At 46.9% G+C, this 13369-nt stretch overlaps 1 protein-coding gene across 3 annotated transcripts in view; it reads left to right on the forward strand.

Annotated features, from left to right (window-relative positions):
• LOC140416871 (protein argonaute-3) overlaps positions 1–13369 on the forward strand; it is a 293216-nt gene that overhangs the window by 257152 nt on the left and 22695 nt on the right. For all 3 annotated transcript variants that reach the window (XM_072501157.1, XM_072501156.1, XM_072501158.1), the window contains one exon: positions 4478–4579. In XM_072501157.1, coding sequence (XP_072357258.1) covers positions 4478–4579 — 102 coding nt within the window. The remainder of the gene's footprint in view (positions 1–4477; positions 4580–13369) is intronic.

A 13369-nucleotide genomic window follows, 5' to 3' on the forward strand; every position in this document is an offset into this window, starting at 1 on the left:
CAAAGTCCCGGAGCTGCAGGTACCTAAATCCTTCCTCTTGCTCCAGTCCATATTTCTCCCCCAACTCATATTTCTCCCCCAACTCTTCAACCTCGCAACATGTCCCCCCAGGAACCCTGGCCCCCCTCTCCTCTCATCTCCCAAACCTCCCTTCCAGCTTCCCTGGTTCGATCTATGATTCCCCCGAATTGGCGTCTCCCCTGACCCTGCCCCCAGTTTAAAAGTACTGCCTCAACTGCCTCCAAATCTTCAGCATTGCCACCACCACCAGATTCCCAGAGTATTTACCTGGAGCCATTGGGATCAGTGCTGTTGCTAACATCGTCAACACAGGCCCTCCCCCATTCTAACCTACTGGGCCTCTTCTCCCCCCCCGCAACTCGTCACCTTTTCGGCATTCGCCGCCCGATAGTAATATAAATTCGGGAGGCCCAACCCCTCTGCCTGCTGCCCTCTCTGCAGGACCACCTTCCTAACCCTTGCTACCTTCCACCACTACCACCCCCCCAAAATAAATGAGGTGATCAGCTTATCCACTTCCTTAAAAAAAGACTGTCAGGAACTGAAATAAAAACAAAAATCGCGGCAGCACGTTCATTTTAATCACCTGCGCCTGACCTGCCAGTGACCGACGTGCTTGTTAGGTGAATTAAACATTCTGAATTCTCCCTCCGTGTACCCAAACAGGTGCCCGAGTGTGGCGACTGGGGGATTTTCATTGCAGTGTTAATGTAAGCCTACTTGTGACAATAATAAAGATTATTAGAATCCCCCATCCACTTTCTCTCAAACACCTCCCCAGTATCAGTCCTCTTTCTCCCTCCCCCCCCCCCCCCCCCCCCCTCACACCTCCTAGGCCCACTGAAACATGTTCAACCAGGCTCCAATGGCTGCTGACCCCCCCCCCCCCCCCCCCCAACCACACCTCCGTTCACTAGCTGACTTGAGCTTGCTAGTGTGGAGGCCCCTGCCCACTCCCCTCCAATCCCCTCCCCCGCCCGGTCCCAGGAAAACAAAGAAATCCCTTTCAAACAAACAGTTCCTGTGCAAACACACACACCCCAGAAAGCCATTGTTACAAAAAATCCCCACTCTTACCTTCTCCAAATAGGCATCTTCACCCCATTTAACACATATAACAACATGAAATAAAAAATAGAACTATATATATTCTTCTATCCCCCTACCCTGGGTCCAAGACCAGTCCCAGTTCCCAGTCCCATTTCTCACTTCTGCCCAGTCCTACTGCATTCACAAATGCATCCGCCGCTTCCACCACCTCGAAATAAAAGTCTTTGGAGTTGTAGGTCACCCTCAAGTTAGCTGAACTGCACACCACCGTTATACAGTGCCGTCTTCACTCAGCCTTTGGTTTAGGCCTCAACGGCCGATGAGCCTGATCCAGTTTGTACAGGGAGGGATCTTCTCCCTCCCCCAACAGCTCCAACATCTTGGCAAAGTGCTCAGTCGCCTCGGGCCCTTCAACCCTTTGGGCAGGCCTACAATCCTCAAGTTCTGCCGCCTAGATCGTTTTCGAGGTCCTCCAATTTGGCTCGCGGACCTTTGTTGGCCTCAACCACCCTCTGCAGCTCCTCACCCATTGAGCTGTGTAGCAACAAGGCCTCCTCCACTCCCATCATTTTATCACCCTGCTCCCACGCCTCAGCCGAAGTCCTCGACACCGCAGCCTTCACCGAGGCAATCACCTCATCCGCCAGCACCTTCAGCACCGCCATCATCTCTTTCCTCATCACCTCATGTGCTTTGCAAACTGTTTCTCGAGTTTCAAAGCCATCACCTCGGTCATCCTTTCTGCCGTAAGCAATGTGGCCCCACCCAGCTTTTGCCATCTTTCCAGTTGCCGAGCTGACCCTTGCGCTCGACGGCGAACCTTCACTTGCCCCCTTCTTCACGGCTTTTGGTTTTTTTGACAGCCCCCTCCTTATGTCTTCCTGCACTTATTTGTCGAAACATTGCCCCTGAGATCGGGCATTAAATTCTAAAATATCGAGTCTCAAGCAGGAGCCACCCAACATGCGACTTCCTCCTACATGCCGCCACAGGAAGTCTAAAATCAGCATGCTATCCTTATAGAGAACCAAATATAATAATAATCTTTATTGTCACAAGTAGGCTTACATTAACACTGAAAAGAAGTTACTGTGAAAAGCCCCTAAACGCCACATTCCGGCGCTGTTCGGGTACACGGAGGAAGAATTCAGAATGTCTAATTCACCTGACAGCATGTCTTTTGGGACTTGTGGGAGGAAACCGGAGCACCCGGAGGAAACCCACACAGACACGGGGAGAACGTGCAGGCTCCGCACAGACAGTGACCCAATCCGGGAATCAAACCTAGGTCCCTGGAGCTGTGAAGCCACAGTGCTACCCACAAATATGAACTTGTAAATAATATTTTTATTTTTAAAAAATAATTTTTATTAAAGGTTTTCATAAAATATCAATAACAAAATGAGAAAGAAAAAAGAACCCAACAGGGTTAAGTACAAAACACAATCTAAAAAAGCAACCCCCCCCCGTACCTAAATAATAAATTAGCATTAACACCCCGATTTAAGACAACAGGTGTATACATCCCCTCAGACCCTTCAGTGTAAATAACATAAACAAAAATAAAGTAAAACCCCCCACCCCCCACCACCCGAGCTGCTGCTGCCATTGACCAATGTCTATCGTTCTGCCAGAAAGTCTAAGAACGGTTGCCACCGCCTAAAGAACCCTTGTACCGACCCTCTCAAGGCGAATTTCACCCTCTCCAATTTAATGAACCCTGCCATATCGCTGATCCAGGATTCCACGCTTGGGGGCCTCGTATCTTTCCACTGAAGGAGAATCCTTCGCCGGGCTCCCAGGGACGCAAAGGCCAGAATTCCGGCCTCGTTCGCCTCCTGCACTCCCGGCTCCTCTGCCACCCCAAATATTGCGAGCCCCCACCCCGGTTTGACCCTGGATCCTACCACCCTCGACACCGTCCTCGCTACGCCCTTCCAAAATTCCTCCAGCGCTGGGCATGCCCAGAACATATGAGTGTGATTTGCTGGGCTCTCTGAGCACCTAACACACCTGTCCTCACCCCCAAAGAACCTGCTCATCCTTGTCCCGGTCATGTGTGCTCTGTGCAGCACCTTAAACTGTATGAGGCTGAGCCTCACGCATGAAGAGGAAGAGTTCACCCTCCCTAGGGCATCTCCTCTCCCAACTCCTCCTCCCAACTCCTCCTCCCACTTACCTTTCAACTCCACCACCGAGGCCTCCTCCTCCTCCTGCATCACCTGGTAAGTTTCCGAGATCTTCCCCACTCCCCCCCTGAGAGCACCCTGTCCTGTACTGTGTGTGGCAGTAGCCGTGGGAATTCCACCACCTGCCGTCTGGCAAACGCCCTTACCTGTAAGTACCTGAAGGTGTTCCCCGGGGGAACCCGTACTTCTCCTCCATCTCACCCAAGCTCGCGAACTTCCCGTCCACAAATAGGTCCCCCAACTTTCGTAGCCCTGCCCTGTGCCACCCCGAAAACCCTCCACCTGTTCTTTCTGGGGCGAACCGGTGGTTCCCCCATAATGGGGTCCACGCCGAGGCCCTAACATCTGCCTCCACTGCCCCCAAATTTTGAGGGCCGCCACCACCACCGGGTTCGTGGTATACTTCCTTGGAGGGAGCGGCAGCGGCGCCGTTGCCAGCGCCCCCAAACTCGTACCCACACAGGACGCCGTCTCCAGCCTCTTCCATGCAGCCCCCTCCCCCTCCATCACCCACTTGCGCACCATTGTCACATTGGCGGCCCAGTAGTACCCACAGAGGTTGGGCAGCGCCAGCCCCCCCCTATCTCTACTCCGCTCCAGGAACACCCTTCTCACCCTCGGAGTCCCTCGCGCCCACACAAACCCCATTATACTCCTGTTAACCCGCCTGAAAGAAGCCTTCGGGATAAACATGGGGAGGCACTGGAACAGGAACAAAAACCTTGGGAGCACCGTCATTTTGATTGACTGCACCCTACCCACCAGGGACAGCGGCAACGCGCCCCACCCCTTGAACTCCTCCTCCATTTGCTCCACCAGCCTTGTAAAGTTAAGCCTATGCAGGGCCCCCCAGCTCCTGGCCACCTGGACCCCCAAATATCTGGAGCTCCTCTCTGCCCTTTTTAGTGGGAGCTCGCCAATCCCCCTCTCCTGGTCCCCTAGCTGAACTACGAACAGCTCGCTCTTCCCCATATTGAGCTTGTACCCCGAAAAGTCCCCGAATTCCTTAAGGATCCTCATTACCTCTGGCATTCCTCCCACCGGGTCCGCCACATACAGCAGCAGGTCGTCCGCATAAAGCGACACCCTATGCTCCTCCCCATCCCGCACCAACCCCCTCCAGTTCCTCGACTCTCAGTGCCATAGCCAGGGGACTTGTAAATAATATTTGACACTGCGTAACAACGTTTATTTTGTTTATTCTCTCTATCTGTAAGGTTGGGAGAAGTGGGAATATTCCAGCAGGAACAACCGTGGACACAGATATCACCCACCCATATGAATTTGATTTTTATCTCTGCAGCCATGCTGGGATACAGGTATGGAATGAAAGTTAGATAACTTATTATTTGTATTACTCTTACTTTTGTATTACTGAGGAATAAAAGGGAGAAGTGTGTGGAAGTAATTTTCTGAATGTTTTTCCAGGTTTATAAGTATCCATTTGGTTAAGAGGGAGGATGAATAAATTGCTCGAGAACAGAGCAGATGCATTGTGATGTCTGTCATAAAACAGTGCAGTTGCTGCACAATAAAAGTCTTTCTTTTGAGTAAGCTCTCATATCTTTCATTTTGCCTGTGTGAACCTCAAAAGGGAGTAGAACATAGAACATTACAGCGCAGTACAGGCCCTTCGGCCCTCAATGTTGCGCCGACGTGTGAAACCACTCTAAAGCCCATCTACACTATTCTCTTATCGTCCATATGTCTATCCAATGACCATTTGAATGCCCTTAGTGTTGGCGAGTCCACTACTGTTGCAGGCAGGGCATTCCACGCCCTTACTACTCTCTGAGTAAAGAACCTATCTCTGACATCTGTCTTATATCTATCTCCCCTCAATTTAAAGGTATGTCCCCTCGTGCTAGACATCACCATCCGAGGAAAAAGGCTGTCACTATCCACCCTATCCAATCCTCTGATCATCTTGTATGCCTCAATTAAGTCACCTCTTAACCTTCTTCTCTCTAACGAAAACAGCCTCAAGTCCCTCAGCCTTTCCTCACAAGATCTTCCCTCCATACCAGGCAACATTCTGGTAAATCTCCTCTGCACCCTTCCCAATGCTTCCACATCCTTCCTATAATGCAGCGACCAAAATTGCATGCAATACTCCAAATGCGGCCGCACCAGAGTTTTGTACAGCTGCAACATGACATCATGGCTCCGAAACTCAGTCCCTCTACCAATAAAAGCTAACACACCGTACGCCTTCTTAACAACCCTCTCAACCTGGGTGGCAACTTTCAGGGATCTATGTACATGGACACCGAGATCTCTCTGCTCATCCACACTGCCAAGAATCTTACCACTAGCCCAGTACTGTCTTCCTGTTATTCCTTCCAAAATGAATCACCTCACACTTTACTGCATTAAACTCCATTTGCCACCTCTCAGCCAGCGCTGCAGCTTATCTATGTCCCTCTGTAACTTGTAACATCCTTCTGCACTGTCCACAACTCCACTGACTTTAGTGTCATATGCAAATTTACTCACCCATCCTTCTATGCCCTCCTCCAGGTCATTTATAAAAATGACAAACAGCAGTGGCCCCAAAACAGACCCTTGTGGTACATCACTAGTAACTGGACTCCAGTCTGAACATTTCCCATCAACCACCACCCTTTGTCTTCTTCCAGCTAGCCAATTTCTGATCCAAACTGCTAAATCACCCTGAATCCCATGCCTCTGTATTTTCTGCAGTAGCCTACCGTGGGGAACCTTATTAAACGCTTTAGTGAAATCCATATACACCACATCAACTGCTTTACCCTCATCCACCTGTTTGGTCACCTTCTCAAAGAACTCAATAAGGTTTGTGAGGCACGACCTACCCTTCACAAAACCGTGTTGACTATCTCTAATCAAATTATTCCTTTCCAGATTATTATACATCCCATCTCTTATAAACTTTTCCAAGATTTTGCCCACAACAGAAGTAAGGGTCACTGGTCTATAGTTACCGGGGTTGTCTCTAATCCCCTTCTTGAACAAGGGGACAACATTTGCTATCCTCCAGTCTTCTGGCACTATTCCTGTAGACAAAGATGACATAAAGGTCAAGGCCAAAGGCTCAGCAATCTCCTCCCTAGCTTCCCAGAGAATCCTAGGATAAATCCCATCCGGCCCAGGGGACTTATCTATTTTCATACTTTCCAGAATTGCTAACACCTCCTCCTTATGAACCTTGTTGCTCTTTTTAACCTTAGTCTATTTGCTCTGATTACGTCACCTTTGCTCATGAGTCGCCAGGTATCTTTATGATACCGCCACGTGGTTCAAGTTCAGGTTATGATTAATAATACAGCACACCGCTTAGTAAGGATTAAAACAACGGTCATTTATTATATACAACAAGCAATATTAATCCCCGAATACTACTTTCTATATAATAAACCTATCACTACTGGCCAATACTTAACTCGGGAAGAGCCCACCAGGTCAGGGAAACGAATGGCTAGTCCAATCAGATCTGGCCCGCGGGATTCAAAAGGCTGCTACAGGTCGGTGGCTAGGTGTCTCTACCGGATAGCGATTGCTGGATTCAAACTTACTGTTGCCGGTTGCTGTTCTTGCGAAGGTCTCGAGCAGGCGAAGAGGAGAGAGAGAGAGAGATCTGAACTTGGACCTTTACTTTTATAGGGCCCAGGGGCTTCCCGCGTCCCGGGGCGGCCCTTGACCCTGAGTCCCAAGTGATTGGATTCTGTCCCCAGTCTCTGGGGTCGATGTGTCCAATGGTGAGGCGATTCCTCGATCGGAGGGTGGTCGCTCACCTGTCTTTGTTTTGGCCACTGCAGGCGCCGACAGGTCTGGCCCGGTAATCAATTGCTAATATATTGCAATTGTTCCCGGGGATAGCCAATTTAGCTGTGGATGTCTGAGTAGATTAGGTGTAAACAGCCCTGAATGCAACTGCGGATACCTAGGTTGATGGGCTGTTGATAGCCCTGAGTATCGATCTGGGCTACGTTCCCCGAGCTGAAGCTGCAAACCTGTCTGCAGCTGCCTGCTTGTGTCTTCTTGACTGTTTTTCCCAGCAGTCTTTCGGGTTAGCCATTTTAAACTGGGTTTTGGCCAGATTAATCGGAACGCAGCTATTTTACATGGCTACAGCCTCAAGCCCTTCTAGTCTAGTAGCCTGAATCTCAGTATTTTCCTCGACAACATTGTCTTTTTCCTATGTGAATACTGACGAAAAATATTCATTTAGCACCTCTCCTATCTCTTCGGACTCCAAGCACAACTTCCTACTACTGTCCTTGACTCGCCCTACTCTTACCCTAGACATTCGTTTATTCCTGACATATCTATGGAAAGCTTTAGGGTTATCCTTGATCCTACCTGCCAAAGACTTCTCATGTCCCCTCCTGGCTCTTCTTAGTTCCCTCTTTAGGTCCTTCCTAGCTAACTTGTAACTCTCGAGCGCCCTAACTGAATCTTCATGTCTCATCTTTACATAAGCCTCCTTCTTCCTCTTGACACGTGTTTTGACTGCTTTAGTAAACCACAGTTCCCTTGCTCGACCACTTCCTCCCTGCCTGACAGGTACATACTTATCAAGGACACGCAGTAGCTGTTCCTTGAACAAGCTCCACATTTCCATTGTGCCCATCCCCTGCAGTTTTCCTCTCCATCCGATGCATCCTAAGTCTTGCCTCATCGCATCATAATTGCCTTTCCCCCAGATATAACTCTTGTCCTGCGGTATATACCTATCCCTTTCCATCACTAAAGTAAACTTAATCGAATTGTGGTCACTATCACCAAAGTGTTCACCTACCTCCAAATCTAACACCTGTCCTGGTTCATTACCCAGTACCAAATCCAATATGGCCTCCACCCTAGTTTCCACCCTAGCTCCCTGAATTCCTGCCTTACATCCCTATCCCTTTTCCTACCTATGTCGTTGGTACCTATGTGGACCATGACTTGGGGCTGCTCCACCTCCCCCTTAAGGATCCCGAAAACACGATCCGAGACATCACGCACCCTGGCACCTGGGAGGCAACACACCAACCGCGAGTCTCTCTCGTTCCCACAGAATCTCCTATCTATCCCCCTAACTATGGGGTCTCCAATGACTAATGCTCTACTCCTCTCCCCCCTTCCCTTCTGAGAAACAGGGACAGCCTCTGTGCCAGAGACCTGTACCCCATGACTTACCCCTGGTTAATCGTCCCCCCCAACAGTATCCAAAGCGGTAAACTTGTTACTAAGGGGAACAACCATAGGGGATCCCTGTACTGACTGCTTCCTCCCAGCCCCTCTCACCGTCACCCATCTATCTCTATTCTTCGGAGTAACTACATCCCTGAAGCTTCTATCTATGACCACCTCTGTCTCCCGAATGATCCGAAGTTCATCCAGCTCCAGTTCCCTAACGCGGATTCTGAGGAGCTGGAGATGGGTGCACTTCCCACAGATTAAATCAGCAGGGACACTGACAGCGTCCCTCATCTCAAACATTCTGCAGGAGGAACATTGCACTACCTTCCCTGCCACCCCCACTAGATAAAAAAAAGAAAGAAAGAGCTACCTGTTATTCACTCCCCTTCTCAGCAAGCACTCACTCAGCAACCTCTGCGCCCCGCACGATAACACCTGAAGGAAAATAAAATAAAAACTACTTACCAGTCACCTGCCAATCCCTTACCTGCAGGCTGTGACATCACGGTTCAACTTCTTTTTAATTCTACCTGCCCTCGAGCCTTCCTCTTGATCTTTACAGCGGTTGTTGTTTTTTTGGTTAGAGGAGGGGGAAGGGAGGGAAACACTGAAGAAGTGTTTCGGGTTTAAGTGTCACTTGACAACAGCTCCTCCACAAACCACCTTCAAGTTAGGGTGAGCACACGGATGTTTGCAAATTTCCCCCGCAACAGCCAATCAGCAGCTCTGCTCTACTGCCCTCTGCTGGATGCTTGTCTTCACTTGAACAGCTAGGGTCTCTTGCTCAGGTACATCTTCAAGTTAGGGTGAGCACACGGATGTACGCAAATTTCCCCCACAACAGCCAATCAGCATCTCCGCTCTACATGCCAAAAAGGATGCCTTCAATCTGAATAAAACTCATTACTGTGAACATAAGAGCAGGAGTTAAGCCATTTGGCCATTGAGCATGCTCCACCATTCAATTAGATCATGGCTGATCATCCACCTCAATGCCACTTTTCTGCACTAACCCCATGTCTCTTGATGGCATTAGTATGCAGAAATCTGTTGAATTCTTTCCCGAGTCTGCTCAATGACCGAGCCTCCACAACCCTCTGGGTTAGAGAATGCCAAAGATTCACCACTCTTGGAGTGAAGAAACTCCTCCTCATCTCAGTGTTAAATGGCCTCCCCCTTTTTCTGCGACTGTTCCCTCTGGTCCTGGACTCACCAGCCATGGGGAAACATTCCATCTCCTATCTATTCTATCTCGCCTTATAAATTTCAATGAGATCACCTCTCATTCGAAACCCTAGAGGCCCAGTTTCCTCTGTCTCCTCACAAGTCATTCCTGCCATCACAGGGATTAGTCTGGCGAACTTCAATGAACACCCTTGATAGCAAGTACATCCTTCCTTAGATAAGGAGACCAAAACTGTACACACTACTTCAGGTCTTGCCAAGGCTCTATACAATTGCAGCAAGACCCCTGTACGCAAATCCCCTTGTGGTGAAAGCCAACATACTGTTTTCCTTCCTAATTACTTGCTGCACCTACATACAACTTTTAGTTACTCATGCACAAGGGCAACTAGATCCATTTGGACATCAGCATTTCCCAACATTTAAGAAATACTCTGCCTTTCTCTTTTTTCTACGAAGGTAATAATGACAAAGATTAATAAGGAGGGAAAAATTCCAAGAGAAAGATAACTAGAAATATGAAGACATAGTGAGAGAAAAGGTATCTGGTGAATTCATGATGGAAAGTGGGGAGATGGTGGATGAACTGAACAGGTATTTTACATCTGTCTTCATTTTAGAGGATACAAGAAACAACACAGAAGTAGCTGCAAACCTGGGAGGGAGGGTGTTAACTCTGAAAATTTCTAATCACCCTGTAAGTGGTATTGAGCATATTGTTGGGACTGCGAGCTGGCAAATTCCTGAGTCCGGATGGACTTTATCCTACGATCTTGAAAGAAGTGGCTTGTGAGATAGTTCATGCATTGGATTTAATTTTCCAAAGCATCTTCTGTTTGGCAAATAGCAAATGTAACCCCTTTATTCAAAAAGAGAGAGAGAGACAGAAAACCGGAAACTCTAGGCCAGCTAGCCTAACATCTGTCATCGGCAAACTGTTAGAAGCAATTATTAAAGATATTATTGGCATTGCAGTCACAAAAATTCAAAGCAATCAGACTGTCAACATGATTTTGAGAAAGGGAAATCATGTTTAACCAATTTATTGGAGTTCTTTGAAGGCGTCACGTGTGCTCTGGATAAAGGGGAAATTGGTGGATGTAATGTACTTAAAGGTTATTGTGGAAATTGAAGGCTCATTACATAGGGAGTAAAATATTTGCATGGATCAATTGTTGGCAAGCTAGCAAGAGAGTTGGCATAAATGGGTCTGATTGTGTAAAGTGGTCTGTTTTGGCAGGAAGAATAAAATATAAACTTATCTAAACTTATTTAAATGGTGAAAGATTGCAGAGCTCTTGAGGTGCAGAGGGATCTGGGTGTCCTTGTACAGGATTCACACAAGGCTAGTAAGCAGGTACAGCAAGTAATTAGGTAAGCTAATAGAATGTTATCTTTTATTGTGAGCGAAATTGATTACAAAAGTTATGTTTCAGTTGACACTGGTGAGACCACATAGATCATAGAATATCTACAGTGCAGAAGAAGGCCATTGGCCCATCGAATATGCACTGGCTCTGTGCCCAGTACTGGCTGTGTGTCGTATTGGTCGTCTTATTTAAGGAAATATGTAAATGTATTAGTAGTTCCGAGTAGGTTTACTAGACTGATACCAAGAATGTGCGAGTTGTCTTATGAGGAAATTATGGACTGGGTTATATCTGCTAAAGTTTAGTAAAGAGGAGACTTGTTTGAAACCTTTAAGATCCTGACGGGTTTGAAAATGTTTCAAATATACCACATCTACTGGTTCTCCTTTATCTGCTGTAGGTAATATCCTCAAGAATGAACTCCCAACAGGTTGGTCAAACATGATTCCCTTTCTTGCACATTCTCCCCATATCTGTGTGGGTCTCACCCCAACAACCCAAAGATGTGCAGGGTAGGTGGATTGGCCACGCTAAATTGCCTCTGAATTAGAAATAAAATAATTGGGCACTCTAAATTTATGGGGGAGAAACATGATTCCCTTTCATAAATGCATGTTGACTCTGGCCAATCACATCTTTATAATAGATTCTAAACATTTTCCCTACTTACTGACGTTAAACTAACAGGTCTGTGGTTCTCAGTATTCTCCCTTCCGTCTTAAATACTGAGGTTACATTTGCTACTTTACAATCTGCAAGAAATTTCCAGATTCTTAAAAGACAATCACCAACGTTTCCAATATCTCTAAAGTTACTTCCTTCAACTCTTGGGATGTAGTTAATCAAGTTCAGGGAATTTATCAACTTTCAATACAATTAATGTTTCGAGTACCATTTCTTTATTAATACGAATTTCTTTCAGTTCCTTATTTTCACGAACCTCTTTGGTTCCCTAGTATTTCTGGAAGATTTCCTGTATTTTCCTCCGAGAAAACAGATGCACGCAAAGTAATTGTTTAGCTTCTCTGCCAATTCAGTATTCTCCATTATAAAACATCCTGTGATGACCCACAATTGTCTTTGCTAACCTTTTCATTTTCACATACCTAAAGAAGCTTTTACAGTCCACTCTTGTTTCACACTAGCTTGCATTCATATTCTCTTTTCACTTTCTTTATTAGTTCACTGAATTCTTAATTGTTCCTAATCAAAGAACAAAGAAAGGTACAGCACAGGAACAGGCCTTTCGGCCCTCCAAGCCTGCGCCGACCATGCTGCCCGTCTAAACTAAAATCTTCTACACTTCCGGGGTCCATATCCCTCTATTCCCATCCTATTCATGTATTTGTCAAGATGCCCCTTAAACATCACTATCGTCCCTGCTTCCACCACCTCCTTCGGCAGCGAGTTCCAGGCACCCACGACCCTCTGTGTAAAAAAAAAACTTACCTCGTACATCTCCTCTAAACCTTACCTCTCGCACCTTAAACCTATGCCCCCTAGTAATTGACCCCTTTACCCTGGGAAAAAGTCTCTGACTATCCACTCTGTCTATGCCCCTCATAATTTTGTAGACCTCTATCAGGTCGCCCCTCAACCTCCTTCGTTCCAGTGAGAACAAACCAAGTTTATTCAACCTCTCCTCGTAGCTAATGCCCTCCATACCAGGCAACATCCTGGTAAATCGCTTCTGCACCCTCTCTAAAGCCTCCACATCCTTCTGGTAGTGTGGCGACCAGAATTGAACACTATACTCCAAGTGTGGCCTAGCTATGGTTCTATACAGCTGCAACATGACTTGCCAATTTTTATACTCAGTGCCCCGGCCAATGAAGGCAAGCATGCCGTATGCCTTCTTAACTACCTTCTCCACCGGTGTTGCCCCTTTCAGTGACCTGTACACCAAGATCTCTCTGACTGTCAATACTCTTGAGGGTTCTACCATTCCTTGGGTTTGCTATTTTTTCTGGCAATCTTACAAGCCACTTCCTTTGAGCTAATGCAATCTTGAATTTATTTTGTTGATCACAGTTGATTCACCTTTCCTGGCGAGTTTTTGTGTCTTAGAGGAATGCATATTTGTTGTAGACCATGTAATACTCCTTTAAATACTGGCCATTGCTTATTTACAGTCAATTTCTCCATCATCACCAACTTATTCCTTATGCCTTCATCTTTTCCTGCGGATTTCCTTTTACCAAGAAACAAAAGTTTGGTTTATCTAGGGTATTTCATGACATCACAAAGTGCTTTGTATCCAAATTAAACATCTTTGAACTGTAGTCACTGTTGTAATGTAAAGAAATGCGACGGCCAATTTGTACACAGCATGGTCTCACAAATGACAATGCATTAAATGACCAGATAATCTGCTCTTAGTTGCAAATA

This window comes from Scyliorhinus torazame, chromosome 1 (genome assembly GCF_047496885.1).
Source record: "Scyliorhinus torazame isolate Kashiwa2021f chromosome 1, sScyTor2.1, whole genome shotgun sequence".
NCBI lineage: Eukaryota > Metazoa > Chordata > Chondrichthyes > Carcharhiniformes > Scyliorhinidae > Scyliorhinus > Scyliorhinus torazame.